Source organism: Protopterus annectens, chromosome 17.part0 (genome assembly GCF_019279795.1).
Source record: "Protopterus annectens isolate FY-2018-M chromosome 17.part0, PAN1.0, whole genome shotgun sequence".
NCBI classification, from domain to species: domain Eukaryota; kingdom Metazoa; phylum Chordata; order Ceratodontiformes; family Protopteridae; genus Protopterus; species Protopterus annectens.
Window position 1 is genome coordinate 465,793,481 of NC_056751.1, and position 23,992 is coordinate 465,817,472.

At 41.2% G+C, this 23,992-nt stretch overlaps 1 protein-coding gene across 1 annotated transcript in view; it reads right to left on the minus strand.

The window, feature by feature from the left end:
- The window catches only part of LOC122791448 (butyrophilin subfamily 3 member A2-like), a 55,392-nt gene extending 32,870 nt beyond the window's left edge, over positions 1-22,522 (minus strand). Inside the window, exons 1-2 of the mRNA XM_044059193.1 lie at positions 22,357-22,522; positions 16,567-16,896 (exon numbers count right to left, since the gene is read on the minus strand). Coding sequence (XP_043915128.1) covers positions 16,567-16,896; positions 22,357-22,522 — 496 coding nt within the window. The remainder of the gene's footprint in view (positions 1-16,566; positions 16,897-22,356) is intronic.
- Positions 22,523-23,992: the final 1,470 nt, after the last annotated feature.

Sequence of the window (23,992 nt, forward strand, 5' to 3'; positions counted from 1 at the left end):
ATCTGCCCTTAACAAAGCCGAATTGGGTAGGGTCCAGTGTCTGGAGGCTCCCAATGTCTTTGTTTATGAGTTCCATGATAATACGCTCCATAGCTTTACAGACCAGACTAGTCAGATAGTTCCCGGGGTCCGTTGTGGTGCCACCTTTGTGGAGTGGGACCACTGTAGCTGTACACCATTCTTTGGGTACATATCCTGTAGTAAGGCTAAGTTTGAACAGTGACTTAATGTGAGGCTTCAGATCTTCTTGGAGCTCATGTAAGACACAGCCTGGGATACCGCCCGGTCCCATAGATGCTGTGTTTTTTGCTTTGGAGAGGGCAGCTTTCACCTGTGCATCTGTGATGTCAGGGAGGTTACATTCAGTTGGGATAGGCATTTGCTCCTTTGAGGGGGGAAGGGGGGAGAAGTTAGCACTGAATCTGTCTGCCAGGATGTTGGCTATGTCTGTAGGTTCAGTATATTTTGTACCATTATGCAACAATTCAGAGCATATCTGGGAGTTTCCACCCATATTCCTGACATAACTAAAGAAGGCCTTGTGATTATCTTTAGTGTCTAGGGCAATTTTTCTTTCGAAACTGGCCTTTGATGATGTTATGAGGGATCGTAGTTTCTTGCTAATACTGATCAGAGATGCTTTCCCTTTTTGGGATTTTTCTCTGTCATGTAGTAGCTTCCTCCTTCTGTTGCATAGCTTATTTATGGCCGGGATCCACCAGATAGGTCTCCTGTTTTTGGAGGAGTGAGTCTTGGTTTTATTTGGGATAGCACGACCCATGCATTCCTGCAGGTGCTCATAGAATGCAATTGTAAAGGATTCTGCGTATTGGGCTGTATTATCCTCTGGCCCAGAGGCTTTGAAGGATTCCACCTCAGTCTTGAGATGTGCGAAGTTAGCTTTTGAGAAATTCTTTACAGCGATTTCCTTGGCTGGGGGTGGGGACGGGATATGGATGTCCAGGGAAATTAGTTTATGGTCTGATCTTACCAATGAGGGGTTTACCTCTGGTGTGGAACATAGAGTCCCCATGTTGGTGATGACCAGGTCCAATATGTTGTTCCCTCTTGTGGGAGTGGTGACCAGTTGTTCCATTGCGTTAGAGTTTATAAATTCAAGGAACTGTTGGGCGTGGGTGTTTGGGCTTGAGTAGTTTTCCCAGTCAATGTTTGGGTAGTTGAAGTCACCCAATAACATAGTGTTTGGAGAGACCTTCATATTCTCCAGTGTTCTCAGGAATGCCAAGTGGGGTGATCTGTAGCAGGCTACAAACTGAAAGGCAGTTTTGCCCATTGTTAGTAGCACATGGATGGTTTCTGATGCTTCGTGCAGTGCCACTAACCTGGAGGTGTAGGTATCTTTGATGAATATAGATACTCCCCCTCCTTTTGTGCTTCGGTCCGAGTTTTGGGACTGAAAAGCATGGTATGAGTTATAACCTGGTAGTGCTGGGGTGCTCTCAGGAGCCTTGAACCAGGTTTCTGTTACTGCACAGACATCAATTTTCTCCATACTGGGGAGAGCCTCAAGTGAGTGCATCTTGAGGTTTAGACTTCTGGCATTGAGTAGCATTACCTTTAGTTTTTTTATCCTTAGGTTGTCTATGGAGGTGGGTTTGTCCTTTGAGCCTTGCCTAAAAAAGGCACTATGGGGGTGGCAAGAGCCTTGGCCAGTATACGAGAGTCTAAGGATGACAGGTGCAAGCCGTCCTTAGCAAAGCAACGTGGCTTGTTGAGCATGTCATCCCAGGCTGACAGACACTGGATCCCCTTTGAATGACACCAATACTTTAGCCAATTGTTGAAACTGCTCATTTTGTCTTTATACTGTGGCATCATTCTTGGTGAGAGCAAGATGCTACTCAAGGTCAGGGTCATACCAGCCTGGGCTACATGATCAGAGAGCTCCTCTATGTCTCTTTTCATGTAGTCCAGGGAGGTACATCTCAGGTCATTCGCACCAGCATGGACAATGACAGAGTCATATTTGTACTTGCTTTGGAGTGAACTGAGTGCTTGCATTATGTGGCAGATCCTGGCACCCGACAGGCAGTTTACAGTGACCTTCTCCTTGTTCAGTCTGGTGAGTGGGACATCAGTGTGCTGGACAATAGAGTCCCCTATAACGAGTTTATTTGGTGTGTTGTTTAGCCTTAAGCGTTGTGACTGTGAGGCACACTGACTTTGTGAGATATGAGATTCGTGGGTATTGTTGAGGGGTGGCTGTTGCTTGGATATCTGCTTTAGAGGTCTTTGCTGCTTAGGCAGATTTTTATTTAGAGCCTCCGAGTATGTTTTTGTGTGTTTATGTGTTGGGTATGCAGATACAATAGGTCTATGTGAGACTGGATTTGTGGTGTGGGTGGTTACCTTTTCCTCCTGACTGACTGTGCCAGTCTTGGGTTGAGAGAGCTCTGCCTCCAGTTTGGCTGTGTAACTGCATCTCTCACATGTATTAGAGTTTGTTGGAAGGAGGAGAGGGTTGTCTGTGTACATAAGGCAATTGTAACATTGCCTCAAAATTCCCAGATTCACCAGCTGGACTGGAGAGTAACCCTGAAACTGACCCTTGGACATACCAGATTAGTATAGGGAACTGTTTTTTCACTGATCAGATTAGAAAAGGGAACTGATTTTTCACTTGATCAGGAAAGACCAATTGGGAGCCTAGTACTTATGAGAAGTCTAGGAGGGTGTAGTGCTTTAGTTAGTTAGTGTTTCCTTATAAGAACTGAGCAAGTGCAGGGATTTAGAAAGAAAATAGAGTGCTTACTTTGGGAGTTTGAACAGTTCTAAGGGAAAAAATGAAGAGGAGACTTTGTGAAGCCTGGAATAGTTTAAACCTGTTTAGGCAACGCTGCTCAGTGTGCAAAACCGTGTAAATACAGAGTTGTAGGGTTTTAAGAGAGAGAGATCAAGGAGTTTAGAATTGACCCAAAATGGCCAATAAAACTACAGCTTCTAGGCAGTAACCACTCCTACAGGGACAGGCAGGCTGTTCAGTGTTAACCACTGCCACTGGTGAACACAGAGACTTCCCTTTAGCCCAAGCAAGCACTGGCCTTCTAGAGACTTACAAACAGTTCAGAACAGCAAATCTGTAACTGAACCTTCAGGAACATTCAGATAAAAAGGATGTATGACAGTCACATCTGCCTGTCTCCTTACTGACCCCAACACACATTGTTAAACAGGACACCTGCTACAGAATCAGAAGTCTGTCAACAATGGCCAGACATAGCACACAAAGCTGTAGACATACTTCAATCCAAAAAGTGGACAGTAGTTCTACCTACTCTCTGTGATGCTGTAGCTCCCACACCTCAATAATGTCCTCCTCACACACCAGGAAAAGGGGTATGAAGACCTTAATTATAGCACTGTGCTGCCATGCCATTGGCTAATAAAAAGGCAAACCAGCTGTTCTTGATGCTATTAGCAAGTGTGAGTCACAGACTGGTGCACAGGCAATCACCTGTTCATGAGCATTACCCTCAAAAGGCAAGCTGCTGCATATGATAAACAGGTCTAAGACTTTCTTCATGAAAACAGATTGCAATTTCCTACTAAACGTACTACTGGATTTCTTCTCACAAAGGAGTACAGCCCTATACTAGGTATGTCATAGAATTAAGCATGCAATGGAATGCAGATGGGGGATGCAGTCATGGGAAATAGGAATTTCAACAGTAGTTCTCAACAAATATCTTGGAATGACATGCTGCTGTTAGTCTGCTGTCCAGCAATTACAGCCTTCCCTTTTGGCTCTGTCTGCAGTGACTGAGTCACCCCAGCAATGGTCAGCCCACATATAAATGCTAATGGATTGTCTGTTGTACAATAATGACAGTAAGTACTGGTGGATACAGCTGACATATCACATCATGTACTGTCAGTGAGCCCCTTTCAGTGTCTGAATGTCATACAGGCTTAGTTCAAGGATTGTCCTGGTGTCTCTGACCATTCCTGATGTACTCTGGCTAAGTCACTGTGTACTCCACACCTGTATGCCATTCCCTGACACCTACAGCTAGCATACCTGGTGACCTCTGCAGCAGGGCAGGCCATAACTGGTATACCTGATACTATATGAGATTACTAGGCTATAGGCCCTGAGCACCCATATGCAAGGCAGCACCTGATCCCCCAGTCCAACAGGAACACAGGTGATATCCCAAGGGTGTATGTGCAGTTACCTATCGAGTTAACCAGATTCTGCCTGCAAAGCTCTAAATAGCTACCCTGCTTGATGTGGACAGGGTGACCATTCCACAGCAGGGTGAGTGTGTGGGACACACATCTGAGTTGCTAACAAGCCCAGTTCATGTCACACATTATGGTGAGGGCATGTATGTGTGTGTGTGTGTGTGTGTGTGTGTGTGTGTGTGTGTGTGTGTGTGTGTGTGTGTGTGTGTGTGTGTGTGTGTGTGTGTGTGTGTGTGTTAACAGAGTGGAGCATGAGTTCTACTTGTGCAGTAGATCCAGCAATGTTGAGTCCATGACTGCCTAGCATACCACACAGAGGTCACCTCTGAGGAGTATGTATGAAATGGGGTAGGGGGTTGGGCTTATAGCCTATCTGTGTATGGTAGATGTTTGAAGACCTGGTATTCCCTGGTGGGGAAAATCTGTGATGTCCCCAGCTGCTGCATGTGCTGTGGGATGTCAATGACAAACAGGGAATTATACAGAATAATGGGTCTTATTGAATGGAATACAGTGATGTTCTGACCCCATGTCCCCTGGTGACATACACTTATTTATGAGGTGGGCCACGTAGAAGGTTTACTTTACAAAATAAGCATCATTGTGGTGAAATGTCATGTTGCCAAAGATCTGTGTCCACAGATTCCTCATGACTGCTTGCCTGCCTAGGATGTTGTTAGCACTGTGATAATATGTGGGGACATCACTCTCCCCAAAGAGACACTGCATTTCCTGATATGTGGCCTGAGGCCATGTGTCTGACAACAGTCATGTATCTGTGTGACACTCTCCTAGGCAGATGCCCACAACACTAGGGAATCTGGTGATGACACACAGCATGCATTCATATGCAGATATGGTCGTCCATAGGCCAATGACTGTTACCTGCACCTGATATGTGGCCTGAGGCCATGTGTCTGACAACAGTCATGTATCTGTGTGACACCATACATTCATATGCAGATATGGTCGTCCATAGGCCAATGACTATTACCTGCACCTTAGAAGTGTACATCACACATAACAGAGACCCAAACACAGAACAACAGGTTACACCACTAGTTATGGGTCAACTGCTTGAGGTTGATTCCCTATGTGGAAAAGGTGGGTCATGTCAGTGCACCAGTGTGCTACCCCATGGTAACATTTGGTGTGATGCATACTTGGGTGTGCATATCTATGATGGCCAGGTGCGTCATACTGTCAAAGACTTTGCCCAGGTCAAGGTAGGCAGTTTGCACTATCACCTCACATCCATGGCTTTGGTGACTGTGTCACAGAGGTCAACCTAGTGTAACAGACATGAACCTTTCCTTGACAAAGCGTAACTGTGCATGATGGAGTGTGTGCAGGTCAACAATGTCCTTGTTAATGATGTTTGGTATAAACTGTGCTATGGCCTTGTAGAACAGCCTAATTAGGCTGTCAGGTCTATAATATGACTCAGTGGTGGACACCCCACCTTATGTTAAATGGATGACAGTGGTTGTCCTTCAAACGGCTGGGACAAAGGCAGTAGTCAGGCCTCCATGGAATACAGTGTCTTATGGTGTTGCTTGGCTATGGTTGGGGTCATGTAGGATTCACCCTGTGATGTGATAGGCTCACATGGAAGATGCATACCATGACTTTCACATTGTAGTGATGGCAGTACTGTGGATATCCTGATGTAATGATGGTGAAGACAGGGGATGAAGCCTACACTAACTCTGTCAGGCACCCAGTATGCAATACCTACAACACTGGTATAGCTGCTGTCCTTGACCACCACAAGTGAGGAGATGCAGGTGCATCCTTGTGCAGTAGGGGAGATGATTGTCTGTAATGGATGTTGACAATGCAAGCTCTGTGCTTGTTGTGCAGGTTTCCATGACTGATCCCATTCACATGTTCATGCTAAGGAGACATTGCTCCAATATGGACACCTGCCATTACTTTGTCTAGGATAGCAGTATGTCATCCCTGTTATAGACATTAAGTATTTCAGATGCCCACCAGACAGGTATACCTATCCTAGCAGAGGATGATGTAGTTCTGTCAGGTATACCTGACTTCATACATCTAAACAAATGCACATATAGCACTTGTGTGTATGTGTGCATATTGGTGCCAGTCCTTAATGAGAAGTTGGGGCTGTGAGGCTGTGTATACCCCCCACAGCAGGATGTATTCCACATTGGAGATGCATCTATGGCTGACCCTAGCTAGAATGGTATTGTGGGAGATGGTGACTGCAAATGTGACCGCATGATGGCTGCTTTACCATGGAGGGTGACACTGTAGGGATGCTGCAGTGGTAACCTGTGTGGTGTAATATCAACTGCAAAACACCTTCACCTCATGTGGCAGTAGCCCCTAGCTGCACCAAGGTGCTTGTAATTCTACTGGTGATGCCTTTCTGGCCATTTGTGTTCTGGCATGGGTATGTCTTCCAATGTATATTTGGGTCATCCTACTGACCCAGGATGAGGGTACAGACCCGAATTGTAATACAGTTGATGAGGTCCATAAAGGAAGAGTAGGCTTCCTTGTCACACGTGGTGGCTGGTAGCTAGCTATGAGTTGAATAGGTGTGCTGGCAATGGCAAACTGCCCCTGCAGTGTCCCCTGTGCACCTTACTCACTCTTCAGTGTGGAGGTGTGTATGTGTCTCATATACTGAAACTCCATGTCCCATTGCATTACTGGCTACACTTTGGGTTCTGAATGTATGATAGGATGATTGACCAGGTAAGGCTGGGGTGTTCTCTGCAGCTTTCAACCATGTATGTGTGACTGCACAGATGTCTGCATTTCCTAGGGGTAAGAATGACTGCAATGAGGGCAGAGTCATGTGTACACCCTAGCATTTAGCAGCTTGGCCTTCAATGTGTGCTTCTCTAACAGTTGTATATTGGTAGTGATAAGTTCACCAATTTTACTAATGGAGTCACTATGGAGGTGGAGAGAACCATTGCCAGATGCCTGAAGGCCAGTGAAGACAGATGGAGGCCATCTCTTGCAGAGCATCGTGGTCATCCCAGACTCACAGGTACTGAAACCCCCTGGAATAGCACAGGTTAAAGACCACATGTTCAGGCCAATCATTTCCTGATTGAATTGTGGCCTCAATCTTGGTGACAGCAGAATGCTGCATAAGGCTAGGGACATACCTGCCTGGGACACATAATCAGTGTGCTCACTCATGTCTCACTGCATATAGTCTAAGGGCATACATGTCAGGTCAGGTACGCCAATATGGACTGTGATAGACGCATGACAGTACCTGTTTGGTGAGATTCAGCAGACCGTATGCGATATTGTGGAGTCTGTCACCTGACACACAAGTAACTGTGATTATCCACATAAACAGACAGGTGAGAGGCACTTCAGTGTATCTCACAATGGAGTCTCCTATGTGTAACATGACTGATATGTGCTGACACCTGCGTGGCTGTGGGACACATGTGTGTGTGTGGCCATATGTGGTATGTGCTGTGTATGGCTGTGGTGTTCATATGTGGTTTTGTCTCAGACGTCTCCTTTGTTTGTGGATGTGTATGTTGAGGACCACTGCATATGTGTGTGTGTGCGTGTGTGTGTGTGTGTGTGTGTGTGTGTGTGTGTGTGTGTGTGTGTGTGTGTGTGTGTGTGTGTGTTGTGTAGGTGGTGTGTGAGGTGTCATGATTGTGTTGACAACCTGTTTGGGGAAAGATATGCTACCTTGACAGGTAGACAGCATGGACTGCAGGTTCCTACTGTCAATGCATCCCTCACACAGTGTGTTACTTGGTATTTGTAGATGGTTGTCCATCCGTGTACATGAGGCAGGTATTACACTGTGCCAGGACACCTATATCAACCACAATGGTGGGGGAAACCATTGGACATTGTCCACCCATATAGTCCAGAATCTGAGGGAGGAAAGCCAGGGAGACATGAGTGGTGGGCCTACAGCCCAGGTGCTTACTACAACGGTAGGAGGCTGAAACCACAGCATACCAAATAAACAGGCTATGAACAAGCAGTAATAGGTGCAACAGCTAAATGCATTTGAACACCTCATAGCACATGCAGCAAGTAGCATGAAACATCAGGATCAGGAGGGTAATGCATGCTGCATTGTCACTATGTTGCCGATAGCCAAATACATACCATGCTGACAGATGGCTGGGTATGATGTGGGAGTTAGTGGTGGATAGTACTGGCAAAAGTGGATGTGCAGGGTGTGTACATAACGGTGAGCAATGTATGCGGTCGTGTGATGTGCTCCCCTCATGTCTTTTAGGTGGGATGTATAGACATCACAATCCACCTTTCTCAGAAGCTGAGATTGCTGCCATTATTAATGCCCTGGGACTCCATCACCAGGTAGTGTTGTCAAGGTGTCACCATAACCCTCAAGAACGTGCTGCACTGTGGGCACACCTAATAGCAATGGTGAATGCTGTAGGCCCCTGGGACAGGCGCTATGAATAGGTCTGACACCGTGCTACAGATTTAAACATCATGCACGGCAAAGGGCTGCTACTGTGGCCAGGGACCATGCTGGCACCATTGGATCATCTGCTACACAATCCCCACTCTCAGCCACAGAGGAGTTCCTCACAAACCTGGGTCCAGTCACCAGCTCACAACAAAGTATCACAACATATTTTATGGAGGTGGATGGCATAGTGTAAACAGCCGAGGAGCATCCAGCTAAGTCTGCAGTGGTCATCAAATTAATACTGCAGCATTCATAGTGGTAGCCTCTGCATACTTGTACACATATGTCAGGTCAATCTGCATTTGTGGATGGAGTTTTGTAATGCACACATGTGCACACATATTGTGAATGGCAGCAATTTGGGTAGTTTCACACTTTATACTGTACATGTTAATAAATGCACATATTATCCTGTACCAATGCCATGTGTCTGCTGACAATACCTCTCCCCCACAAATCCATAGGTACCTCTGGTGTGGTTGTGGACCATCATCCTGCAGCTGGTGAGTTTAGAACTACCTTGTTATGGCTCATCTATACCCTAGACATGTAAGGGTTGCCAGTGTGCCATGGGAACTACTGTTAAGCTTAGGCAAATTGCAATACATACATGTTCACTTGTGGTGGGGTTCACTGCAGTGCATCACATCAGTAGTCATAGTAGCATATTTGCAGGAGTTGTAACATATTAACACATATTTTTGTAAAGGTGTAGCCAGTCTGCTACACAGGGGTACATTACTATTGTATAAATGTGTGTACTGTGGATTAAGTGAAGGTCCATCATATACTCTGACTTGTCACATAGCTCACAGGTGTATAGTACTAGCAACATTAACAAGATGTAGCTGCACTGCATGTTATTGAGGGCCTATCCAGAGTGTGTCTGTTTTGGTCTGAGTGTGTGTTGTGCATGGCATCAGTCAGAAGGTGTGGTCTGTATAATGCCTTTGTGGCACCTCACCTGTATATGTGTGTGTGTGTGTGTGTGTGTGTGTGTGTGTGTGTGTGTGTGTGTGTGTGTGTGTGTGTGTGTGTGTGTGTGTCAGCAGACATTATAGTGCAGGAATTAATGTAGTCATGTTGTCTTCCCCTCACAGGTGTCCATGGGGGTTGGAGTGTCCCCCCCTCACAACCTGGTGTCTTTGTCTCATTGGACTCTAATGATGATGGTGGCCATTCTGAGGCACAGGTGGGGATATTGGGGGCTGACTCTGTCCCATTAGTTGACATCCCACTTCCACCCCAAATGTCCCAGCACACAGTCAGTATGCCCACACATACCCAGTTCCCAGCAGCCACAGATATTGGGCAGTCAGAGGGTAGTGCCATCAAACAGGGGAGTGTGGTGATTATGGTATATGTGAATGTAGACACTAGCCATAGCCAGAGAGCTGGCAAGGTCCCACACAGGCAGTTTGACAGGGGTGCTCATAGGAGGACTGCTGCCCATCCAGCACCTGTCAGAGGTGTCACAGCATATGTCACCTGACACATGTTTCGGTCCATCATGGAGGCACAGGTGCATTGTGAAAGGTAAAAACAAAAAGGGTTTTACCTCGCAGACAAAGTTGGTTTCACCAAAAAAGTCCAAAACGAAAAGAATAAAGGTAGCACCAACACCACAATGCTCAATAAAATTCAATTTATTAAACAAATGCTTTGTTTAATAAATTGAATTTATTGAGCTTTGTGGTGTTGGTGCATTGTGAAAGGTACACCAGATGGGTGCTCAGGGTCATGAATGCCACACTGCCTGGCATGCAAGACTCCCTCCATAGCATTAGTGATGCCTTATGTCATTTTGCTGATGTAGTGGCTAGATGGTGGGGTGAGACATTGTCAGTCCTTAACAATGCAATGTCTGTGCTTGAACATGTGGTCAGAGGAGGGCATCAGACATGTGGACATAGGTCAGTAACACCATCAGCTGAGAACCCACGTGACTGTGCACACATACAATCCCGAAGTGGCATAAACACCAGCACTTCTGAAGGGAGAGTTATGTCCATACCACAGCATGGCAGGCCATGGGCACATGGTCCTGTGTGGTCCCATGAGGGACATTGGCCCAGCAGACATCAGTCACCATCAGCAAGTAGTACTGCATCTGGCTCTGGGCATGGTGGTGCCAGTGCCACTTCTGGCAAAACCAGTTCCAGTGTTCGTGGCAGGAGACGGCGAGCTGTACATTCTGCCATGTACAGTCCATGGCTGTCCAACATTCCCTCATGTAGGGCTAGCACATGGCTTGACTGTGTGCATGCACACACTCACACACTCACACATCACTGTCACGTGCAGGTCACCAACAGACACATTCAGATCATCTCTATGGCCCAGCTGACCAGCACACTTCCAGACACACACACACATGATATAAACTGTGTGGCACAGCCTAGGCCTTTGGCAACCTCACACCACACCCTGTGTATGTGATGATACCTGTGCCACATCCCTGTTATCCATACCATTGATGCAGGGATATGCTAATATGTGTCTGATGCACAGGGTGAATATAATACAGTTAATGGCAGTTTGTAGTGCAGTAGTGTTATGCCCTGTAAGGTGCTGTCTGCTGGCAATTGTCATGCGTACACATCAAAATGTATATACCTATGTGCCATGATGCTTTATTGCTGTTAGTACAGCTGACTGACTGTTGTATGCCAGACCTTATTCTGTTTCTTTTCCAGGTGTCTGTGTGTCTAAGTTGTGGGAAGCTGCTGCCAATATGACTGATCAGGATGGCATACTGACAATACAGAAATGTGACATCGCCAAGATATGACTGTATATGTACATGGTTAAATAGGTGCATATGTGTAGAACAGTGTGTGAGTGACAATGGGGGCAGACAGCATAATCTTGCATGAATACCCCTTGACAAGGCATGCTACTCTTGATACATAAAATAAAAGGGATTAGCCAAACCACCACAGCTGAATGAAGTGTTATGCACAACCACTTAATGAAGCATGAAAGATACACTTTATTGGAGAGCTCCACTAAGTAAGTGCTTTCATGTCCTCAGTGATTACTTCATCAGACTACATTCAAACAAAAATGCACTTTCTTATCAGTACATTTCAATCAACAGTAATTACGTAATTAAACAAAGATAGAAACAGTCTATTAAAGCTTTATAAGAACTATAAAAAAGTGTGTATTTTATGCATCATTAAGTGGTTGTGCATAATACTTCATTCAGCCATGGTGGTTTGGCTAAACCTTCTTCTTTTATTACTTTGTTTTCTGCTCACGCCACTCCTTTACAGTTGACTGGTGCTTTTTTCTTGTGTTTTTTTTACTCTTGATAAATGTCACCTGTGCATTCTGTAGGATCACAGGTTCATAGGATCACAGGCATTTACAAGACTAATAGCCTGAATCCCTTACAAGCCTAGCCATTACTTTATCCCTGCAGAATCATTGATCAGCACCTGTTGCCCCTGTCATTGAGGTACACAGGTGCAATCCCTGGGACAGATTTGTGGTTTCCCATCCACTCATCACTGCTGCACTTGATGAGGGTCTGCATGGTACTCTGACATGTCTGAGAAGTGCATTCTTGCAAAGGGCAGTCTCTGGGAGACAAACCTGTCTCTCCAGCAGGTTTTGTTGATGTCTTATTTCAGATTCAGGCTTGTTGTGCTGGTACTGCACAGAGTTAGACTCACATATATGGGCCAAGTGTTGTAGGGCTGGGCACAACATTGCCATGTAGGTGTGCCACAGCCCGCCTGTGGGCAACCTGTCCAATACCGAGTGGGCCACTACTGATTTGAAGCTGACTGAATGGAACAGGTGTTAGAGGCCATGGATTTCCTTTGTGGGTACTACTATGGCTTTCCAGTAGCTGAAGATGTCTGGATTGGTACATACAAAATGGGCCAAATGGGCCATGGTACTAAAGTATTGCTGTACTGACTGACGACTATACAGAGGTAATGTCCACCTTTCCTCTGGATGCACTCCCTCTACATATGTGGTGAGCCATGGTCAGGCCTTTTCTGACCACTGCACTACCTGATGGCTGAATGCAACAGTGTTATCAACCTGACTACCCAGGTCTTTCAACACAGGTTGTGTGTTTATGGTGTTGCCATTGATGTAGGAAATAGTGAGGCAATGTCCTTGATGTATGGTATTATGGTACTGTTTTCTGCATTCAACTTGACACCAGGACCTTGATACCATTCCATACCTGATGTATGACTCCATTGCAGTGAGCTAACATCAGTTTGTGGGTCAATGAGAGACAGCAAACTATTGACAGTCTCCACAGCCTTAGACAGTACCTAAAAATGTGGGTGGTGGCAGTTAGCATTCATGCCTAGATACATGTTGGTCATTGGGGACAGCAGCTACTCATATGGCTTCCACATGTCTACATATTGCACACAAATTGGCAACACAGAGTAGGGTTGCCACCTTATCAAATGTGCAATGAAGGACAGTTCTTGTAGTATCGTGAGAGTTGGCAGGACAAACTATACCCACAGCAAGTGCAATGGACAGGACGTCTCCTGGTTTGCCATTATGACAGCTTCTTTGTGTTACATTTCCATAGCTTATGCTATTTCACATTACATTATGGTGCTTCTGATGTGAAATAACTGCTTTATGCAACTATTAGACAACTATAGGAAATTTTTGTTATCCTACACTCTTGGGACATCTGTATTGTTTGGGTTGTTTTCACAGGTCACACCTGGCCAAACTTGGACTGCAACCTGTAGGGTCAGACAGGAGGTGCCCATACCTCTCACCTGTACAGATTTCTGCAGAATGTCCTGATGTTTGCCACATATGTTTGGTCCATTTGTCATAACATTGTAGTTTTGTGTCAAATTAGGGGCACATGATTAAAGACTGACGTTAGACAATAATGAGAGGTATGGTGGTGGCTCAAACACAGTCACACTGCTACAAGGGGATATATATATATATATATATATATATATATATATATATATATATATATATACATATATATATATATATATATATATATATATATATATATATATATATATATATATACACATACATACATACATACCCACTCATGAATTGTCCTTGTTGAGAGTAGAATCCCTACCTGCTTAATTTTATTTATGATTGTGCTATATACATATCACATGCGCAATGAAGCTTACATGTTTTTAATGTGTCTGCCACTACTATTCAGGTGGATGACATCTTCAGGTGCTGCAAGAATTGCCAGTGGGGGTTTAAGAGGTTTGCACAGGCCCTTAAAGTGGTATAATCGTGAGGCACACACACACAGCTGCAGGGGGATATGCATTCAAACACACATACACTCATAATGTTGCTACTTTTCAGATTAGAACTCTACCTATCTATTTATGTACACTATAGACTGACATACGTATTGCATACACCACAGTACTATTGGGTTAGAAAATGTCTAACTGTGCTTCTAAGGTGGATGACATCAGTAGCCCCTGAATAGGTTGCCAATGGGGGGTTAACAGGATGGAATAGGCCCACAAAATTGTATAACCATTGCACACACAAGCAAGACAGCCATGCTGCTACAGGATATATGCATACACAGGCATTTACACTCACACAGTTGCCAGTATTGAGATTAGAACTCCTACTGATCTAGTTGTATATATTATATTGCTATGTACTTATCATGTGCACCACAAAGCTTATATGGATGGCAAGTGTTCAAACCCATGGCTGTAGTGTAACCATTGCTCAGCAGTTTGGACCCTTCTCTGCACACAGGCAGGCTTAGCTTTTCTTTAACCTACAAAAACATGTGCCATAGGGCTAAGCAGAGCTATGCAGTGACAGACACACACCGTTGCTTTGCTGTGCTTAGCTGAGTGCAAACAGGCAACACTAAGCTCTAGTCCACTTACATATGGTGTGACAGCCCGTTTTCATGTCAGCTATCTGTTCTGCCTACACTAACATGGTTCTAGCCCTACCATGGTTAGTACCTACAGACACGGTGGCCCTTTTTGCTATTCAATAAACCTGACTCATTTACATACACCTAATTGTGTATACCCTGGATACTGCACTACACCACGGTGCATCTGCTTAGCTTCCACTATAACCTGCCATCATATGACTCTGCATGCTGGCCACTATAATGCAATACCTTTGCATAGCTTTGAATGTCATATTTTATATATATATATATATATATATATATATATATATATATATTTTTTTTTTTTTTTTTTTCCAAAATAGCATGTTTGCCTGTTGCTGCACATCACTTAAATATGGCATATACCTTAAAAAAAGTTTAATTTTTCATATATTGCATTACTTTTTTACCTCAATGGCCATAGTTTTGGCCATTTGCATGCCTACTGAGCAACATACAACCTTTTGTTTGGGCTGTTACAACCCATGTTTAAATTTTATCCTCTGGTACATGGTTTCTAACCATGTACATTTTTTATGCTTACATGGCACCTACACGGGTGTCTTTATGCCTCCCGAATTGCAAAATCACTTCATTTGCATGGTTTCCACCAGAATATGAGGTGATTTGCATTTTGTTGACATCTCTGTGTCTGCACGGTGTCAGGAAGCTCATGCACACCCCCAGCTTTGTTTCCTGGATCTATCGGCGGCTATATTGCATGTTGGGACCACTACACTATTCATACACAGAGAATTGCTCTCTGTAGGGTTTACTGAATTACCCCTTAGTGATGACTGGCAAGGTGAAGTTAAAGCACATCTATTTTAGAGTCTATAGAAAGGACCTGATTCCCTGACAGATATTAGAAGCAAAAACAAGCTTCAGTGTGAATTATCAGTTACGAACTGACACAAATTTTTGGAATCTTCAGTACCACAAATCACGTTCCTCTTTAAATATTTTTCCAGGTAGCATTTAAATACTGGTATCCACAGATTACCCATTTTTCCCCAGTTTGCCTGAACAAAATGTATTTATATGTTGCTATATTCCCTGATAGATATAACAGCAAGGTAATGCTGCATGAGTTTAGATGTTAGAGGTATGGGCATGAAAGTACCATATGAACTGGGACTGATCAAGCATCAGAGTGATGGGAGATGATGATGAAATTAACTGTATTAGTCAGACTACAAGACTTAATATACTTTATGACAGAAATGATAATATTTATCTGATGGGACTACTTGAAGAGAACTCGGATCACAAATTCTTTGATTGGATGTTTGTGATAATTTTTGCACTGCTGACTCCCACATATACGTTTTGGAAGTTCTTCACACAAGATTAGCCCAATCATTTCTTAATGTTATTGAACTAAATTTGTTTCATGACATTGTTTATTTTACTGAAGCAGATCACTTTTGTAGTACCATTTCTACACTGAGAAAGTAGAGTCTAATCCAAAGTAATTTCCAACAGCAGCCTAGATGCAGTAAATAAGAACAGGATGATATGACTTCTTTAAAAAAGACTTTTTATTATTTTTCTTTTTTTTTCTTTTGATTCATCTCATATGATAAACTTTTTCAAAAAATCTTATGATAACATGGGCATCTCTCTAAATGGCTCCAGCTGATCACAGGCAGATTGAATCCCCATAGACTAATCCTTTTCTTTCTGTATTGTCTAGTGGTGGCATATTTTTTTACTGAATATGGATTATATAGATTGTACTGCTTATACAAAAGAATCTTAGTTTGAAGTCTGTAATGTGCTTTTTAGTGTACATACATGCGATTTAATTAGATGTTTAATAGTGTCTTCCCCTTGATACATATGTAGAATTGTAGTTAGCCTTATATCTTTCATATTTGCAAAGATGGTAACATTTTTCTGAAATTAAATAATTAAGTAAGGTTGCTTTAATGATGGCAAAAAGACATTTAGAAAGTAAAAATAAATGCAATACCTGCAACCTGAAGCTCAATGATAGCGGCACCATACCACAATTGTGATGTAACAATGCAAGTATATTTAGCTTGGTCAGATACTTGTACATTCTTCAGCTTCAGGGACACATTCCCATGGCTGAATTCCTCTTTGAAGAGCTCAGTACGATCAATATGGGATTTATCAGAATGTTCTTCTTCTATGAAAGTATGTATGTTCTTATCAGCTGTTGCCCATGTAATTTCTATATTTTCAGGTTTGTGTTCTGGAATGATCCTACATGGTAATATCACATCCTCATTGAGTAAGGACAAAACTGGTCCACTTGCTCCATGAACATGAAATTTGTCTGTAAATCATTGAGAAAGATAATCAGTTCAACATAAGATGAAACATTTATGATGCAGTGCTACTACATATTACCCTTTGCTCAACAGTCTTTTATAATCTATACGATACTATAATAAATATATTCAAATGTATAATTGATTTTCAAATGTAAAGTCTGACAAGCCTATTTTATAACAATAGACATAGTTGGGGTAGAAACAATACAAAAAAGTGCATTTCAGTACTGAAAAGATGGCTAAAGAGTACAGCATCTTAACAAGTTTCACTCTGGAGCGTGCGGTTCAAGTGTTTCTACTTTTCTTGGGATATTTTGGCAATGGCAATAAAACACATAATTAGATCAAAGCCCCTTGGTCAACCAAAATCAAACACTTGTTGCTAGCAGATTTTACCTAGCTAGCAAATACCAGAAGAATAAATAATAGTAAGTGAACTTTGATCAAATAGCACAATACATGGGGACAAGCTTATCTGCATAAAAACATACACACATACCTTTCACTAATCATTTTTTCACATAAGTCTAGACATATCTCAATATTTTATATAGCAGCTGTAATTGATCTACAACACATTAACATAATAAAATGGTAGCCTAGTTCTGTGTTACAGACTGATGGAGACCTGACTTCATCACAGCTGACCAAAGATTGATTAGCGACTGTTTACTCATCTCTCAAAGGTGAGAGTGCTGTTTGTCCACATTCAGAGGTACCTAGGGCATTGTGATTTCTCTGGGTGGAGACTAGAGAGACCACCACTCTAGCTATGCTGGGGGAGGGTTGTTTGGAGGAATTGTCGCATTTGTAAGTAATTGAGAGACCTACACAGTCAGCCCCTTCCATTTCCCCTCTCTAGTACATCGCCAAGTATGAGCTGTTAGGCTGGGAAGAAAACAAAGAATCTTTGAACTATCCCTGATGGCTGTCTGAATGATGACCCCTCTCAGATGGATCTTGCTCAGTAGGGAATGAATTGGCTTATAGACTAAGAGAGGGGCTGATAGTTTACAGGCAAGAGTAGCAAAAAGGACATAAAATAATGAAAAAGTGCCCACACAATGTATAAGATCCCCAGTATGTAGTCAAGACTATTACACTTTAGCTATGAGACCACAGTTATTGTTTTTCTATTAAGGAGTTCCTCTTTTCTCAGTGTCTGTGTAGCCATGGATTAGTGTAGTTAAGTAAAAAGACAAAGGGGGTGAAGCTGATACATGGGGTTGCAGTGGAGGCAGTTCCTTCTATGAAATCCAATGCTTTAGTTTTATTTCATGGAGATACTGTTTGGTCCTTTGTGATCAGGCAGTTCATATTTTTGGAATTTTCATGCAATTCTTCATACTAGAACTTCCATGGTAGATACTAAAACAAATGTAATTAACTCCTTTCAGCCTAGTGAGCTTCCAGGCATTTCTGCGGTTAACTCTTACTGACGCCTCTAGGCTTCAAACATTGCTTTTTCATGTTTGCATTAATAATTCCAAAACCATGCTACATTAAAGGTATCAGAAGTTTTCATCTTAAAGCCTACATGATGGCAAGCAGAACTGTATTGATATTTGACTTCTGTCTTATGCAGCTAAAGAGATTTAATATTATTTGTATACTATTTATTTGTATTGTATTAATTTTCATATTTCTCTAAATATCTCAACATTCAGCTAACACAGACAGAACTGCATAGCCTCATATGAAAGCTCACAGCTTTATAAAGAAAATTCATCTGGCAGTATGTGTCTTGCTTGAATGGTCACTGAGATATACACTGTTTTTACATTACAAAATTAATATTCACTGCCTTTATTATAGCTTAAAAAATCTATTTTAAAGCATCAAACTGAAAGCATTTCACTAATGTAAAGATTAATTTTTCCTGAATAGTTTGCCATTTACAGTTTTCTACTAACACTTAAGGTTCCAGAGCTATGATTATTTGTTTGAACTGTAAGGTGACAACTTCATTTATCTAAAGTCTCAAGCCGCATCACCTGGGAATTAAAGGTACACATTCAAAAGAGCTGTACTGGAGGAGAGGAGTTAAAGCATTGCTATAATATACATTGAGGTACAAAGCTATATCCATTCATTCAGCTACAAATAAACTTCCATTAGAAAAATAAGTGCTGGTCTTTTAATACCTTATTATATTTTTACATTAAAGAGATGTAGCATTCACTTTTGTTGCACATGGTCTCACATAATAAGTGCAGACAATGCTTATCATAAATCATTCTGAACTTCTTAAAACTGGCTACTTGTAGTAGTTAAATGCCATTTCTCTACACTCAGCTCTGTGGTAAAAAGGTTTTAAACCCTGACTTTGACCCACATGACCTGAGTTGGCAGTGGAGTGTAGGGATAGGAAGAGAAGAGTGAGGGCGTACTGTAGCTCACCTATTCTGGAGTGAAAGAGGGAATTTGTTTGACCATCATCATGCAATAAGCAGAGGCTTGTACACAGGACCAAAACCTTTCCCTCAATACATCCAAACATGTGATGGTACCCTCACTAGTGTGTGTGTGTGTGTGTGTGTGTGTGTGTGTGTGTGTGTGTGTGTGTGTGTGTGTGTGTGTGTGTGTGTGTGTGTGTGTGCATGCACATGTTTGGGGAGTGCAGCGGACTCCACTATCATTATGGATTCCATGGCATCCACAAAAGGGGTTAGGAGTCTTTATTACTGGGTTACTAGTAAAGACACTTATTGTTTCCATGGCTGCCTGGATGTTTGGTTTCCTATTAGCTCTTGTCTCCTTGCTGAAAAAAACCCATTAAAGAGGATCAAATGAACTCATGATTGATGGGGAGCTTAATATTCAACAGGCATGAGAATAAAGAGCATATAGAAAAATAATCTTTGAATACAAAATAGTCTTTAAATATATGATCAGCTGTTTATAATATTTTATTCCTTTGGGAGAAGGCCCCCCCATCAGCATCACACTTATTGTAGATCAATATGTGTGTATGTACCTTTAAGAAGCTATCCAAGGGCTTGCACAAGTGTATAAATATTGAGCACGTCCAAGATAGACTGCCATTTCTTAGTAAGCTGTTGAGGTGTAATCATGTATATATGTATGTATGTATGTAAGGTCTGTCTGTTAACTAGTTTGTAAAAACAACAAAAAAACGCAGAAATGGACTGGTACGAACAAGGCACGGACTATTTATTAATGTAAGCTCTTTCGGCCGAGAAGATACCCAGCCTTCATCAGACAAAATCTGTTCAACATGCAGCTGCCTATATGTATAGGCTCAAACACAAACCAAATTAAAATGGAATTAATTAATTAACCAATCAGATTTTTCAAAACCAGTTAAAATCCTGCACAAAAACAATCTTATTAAAAACAAGTAACACAAATCACAAATATCCTACTCGATTCTTTCACATTTCTCCTAACAGTTAATTTCCCATAAATTCTTAAATGAAATTCAACTTATTTTTCTTAATATATATATATATATATATATATATATATATATATGTATATACTTACCTAAATAGATAAATACTAACTAGTCCCAAATGAATAAATAAATAGCTTATAAGCCATAAAGAAAATAAACACTCATTACAAATACTATATGTTATTTCCTATTAACTAATATGCTTTAAAGATTTATTTAAAACTTTTTTATTTATTTAACAATCCTTATATTCCTGCTACTAATACCTTTAAGGATGTAAACTTAATATACAAATAAGAAAATATAATATGCTTGACACCTTTATCTTTATCTAAGCAATGCTTTTAACTTGAGAATGCATTTTATAGAAGCATAGTCGTTCAAGCCAGGGGGGAGATGTGCAGATGTTCTAATTTGCCAGAACAATTCTTGCTCTTCCAGATGTAACTGCCAAGGGCCACCCCTGATATCATTTTTAACTTGTTGGACCACGGTAAATAGAAAAGAATGTTCTGGATAATCCAAAATATGCCTAGCAAGTGCATTAAATTGATCCTTCCTCCCTATGGCATACAGATGTTCATAGATTCTTCTCCTTACTCTCCTCAGTTTTGCCTATATAGAAGGAAGGACATTTCTCACATAGGGCAACATATACTACTCCTCTGGTTTCACAATTATAATTACCATTGATAAAGTATGTTTTCCTGTTAACATGAATTTTGTTCCCAGGAAAAATAAATTTACATTGGGGGCACATTCCACATTTCCGCATCCCCATGATCTTGTCTTTAGTTTTAACTGTGGTCATTTCGACTAAATTTTTAAGGTTAACACCCCTTCTATATGTAAGTTTTGGTTGTCGTCTTACTACTTTAACTAGAGCTTTATCTTCTAAAATAATACTCCAATTCTTAATTAATATTTCCCTAATAGCTTCATGGTCCACACTGTATGTAACCAAGAAATTAATACCAGGTAATTCAGTGGAAATTCTATTTGTAGTATCATTACTTGATCTATTCATCTTACCACCACCCAAAAGGGGCCAAAAGTGCCCAGTGTTTCTTTTACCCTGCACTTCATGCATCATCTCATTAATTAGGCTCTCAGGATACCCTCTACTGGAAAACATTTTACTTATGTTCTCACATTCCTTAATAAAATCATAATTATCTGAAATCATCCTGGCGGCTCTGACAAACTGCCCCTTTACTACACTTCTTTTTTGATAAAAGGGATGGCTGCTGGTAAAATGGAGATGACTATGTGAATGAGTTGGTTTTCTATAGATCATAGATTTAAATTTATTAGCTTTATCTTTCTAATTTTTACATCTAGGAAGTTGATTTCATCAACTCCTATAGTATAAGTAAACTCTAGGAAGTCAGTCATTCATGAGATACTATCTATGAAGTCAGATATCTGCTTTTGGGGCCCTTTCCAGATGAAACACATGTCATCTTGGTATCTTGTATACCAAGTGACATATTGTTGATACATTTCATTCTTAAACAACCAGTTATGTTCCCAATATGTCATTACGCTGTTTGCAAAACTGCACCCACAAGGTGACCCCATGGCTATCCCAGTATTTTGGAGAAAAAGTGGTTCTTAAAAACTAAAAAGTTATTTGATAATACTAAATCTAGTAGAGTTTCAACAAGATACATCTGTACAGTAGTGGCATTTTTAACCATCATAAAATTTCTTGTCCAATCAATACCCAATTGATGGGGAATAACTCTATATAGATCTTTCACGTCCACGACTAGAAATACGTAATCGGAGTTGTACTCAATATTGTTTATATTCTCCAAAAAGTTCCAGGAGTCCTTACAAATTTGAGGTTCCCCCTGTATTAAAGGTTTGGGGATGCTGTCTACATATTTGGCGCAAGCATAGGTAATAGATCCTCTCCCATCCACTATTGGCCTAAGAGGAGGATCAACTAGATTTTTGTGAATTTTTGGGGTGCCAAAAATAGTGTGAATCCTTGGGGCTGGCATAGACAAAAAATGGCAGATGTCACAATCAATACTACCTTCCAAGAAAAGGTCATCCAGCACTCCCCTGATTTTCTTATAAGCTGCATGGACCACATTCAAACTAGATTTCAAATAGGTATCTGACTGTAGATGGTTCAACATCTTATTTTCATAAAAATATTCATCCATGAAAACAAAACCCCCACCCTTATCTGGCTTCATGACTCTAACTTTACATTCATTAAGTAGTGAAATAAAATCCACCTCATGTTTGGAAATATTGCATCTCATCCTCCTAGTGTGTTTATTACTATTCAGTCTGACCCTTAAATCTATTTCACATAATTTTTCAAAGGTGTTTAACACCCCATACAGTGGTGGATTAAACACACTTGACACTCTATAGGTGTTAAAAAGTGCAGGTGTATTCCCTAAAGAAAATGTCAAATTCAACTTCCTAACAAACAACTTTAGGTCAATTATAGTTTTTACAAGTTCACCCTTTTTATCTGGGATAAAAGAAAGTCCTTTTGAAAAGAAGTTAATCAAGGATTGTTCAACGGTTAAAACCGTATAATTGTATATCTTAAAATTCCCGTGTTGACTCGATGTTAATTGTTTAATTGTTTTACTTACTATATATGTATGGTCCTATTTCAGTTACTATGAGAAAGATCTGAGGAAGCTAATCGTAGTGAAAGCGCTTATCCAAAGTTTGTTTCTGGAACAATAAATTTGTGGAGTTTTAACATTTGTGGATAGTTTGTACTTTGTGACAGTTTCATCTTAGAGTTTGTTAAAGCTCGCTTCGCATCATCCCATATGTCTCTGAGTGCTTTATTTATTATTATTTTTTGGGACAGTTGCATTTACCAGATCTAACAGTGGTATATCTCTGTTTTGCGTTATTTTAAAATTTCTCTACTACTGTTATCGGGAGCGAGTTTCTTTATATACATTTTTTGCCATGGCTGACATTGAATTAGACTATACCCCGAGAGGTGAAGACCAAGGGAATAGCGTGCTTCAGAAAAGGTTTCAACAACACCTTATGGATTCTGAATTTGCCTCACTACACTTTGAGAGCCTGACTGCTATTGATGATGTCAATAACACGACCGACGATATGGAGAGGCTGCATAAGTTGTTCGAAGAGATGGAGAAGGATTTTCTAAAACTAAAATGCCTTCAGGCACAGAGAATTCATTTCCAGTTTTGTCTGGATAAGAAAATTATTCCTCGTGGGCTACGTGTTTTTAATATGCCCAGTCAAGGACGTGAATATCCTGAATTGCTGGTGAAGTGGCAAAAACTTAATATAGAGGTAAGCCGTAAATATTTACAGTTCCTCGTAGACTTTTTCCTACCTGAAGAGACTGCTTTAACTTCTAATATAAATAGAGTGCAACGAACAATTCATAAGGAATATCCTGTCACTCTCATTGAACCTTTATTTGAAAATCTTTTGGATGGCATTTCTGCCTTTGAACGTAAACTTTTACAATAAAAGAGACATAAAGCTGTCAGGGACATTAACGATTTTAAATTAGGTCACGTTTTTATGTGGCCTAGAAATGGACAAAATATGTTGAATACTAATACTAAGAATGTTAATGAAGCTGTTGTTGAAAGGCTCCCTGCTTTATGACAGGTAGATAAAAATACTAGGTTTGAAGAGGTTTTAACTACCTC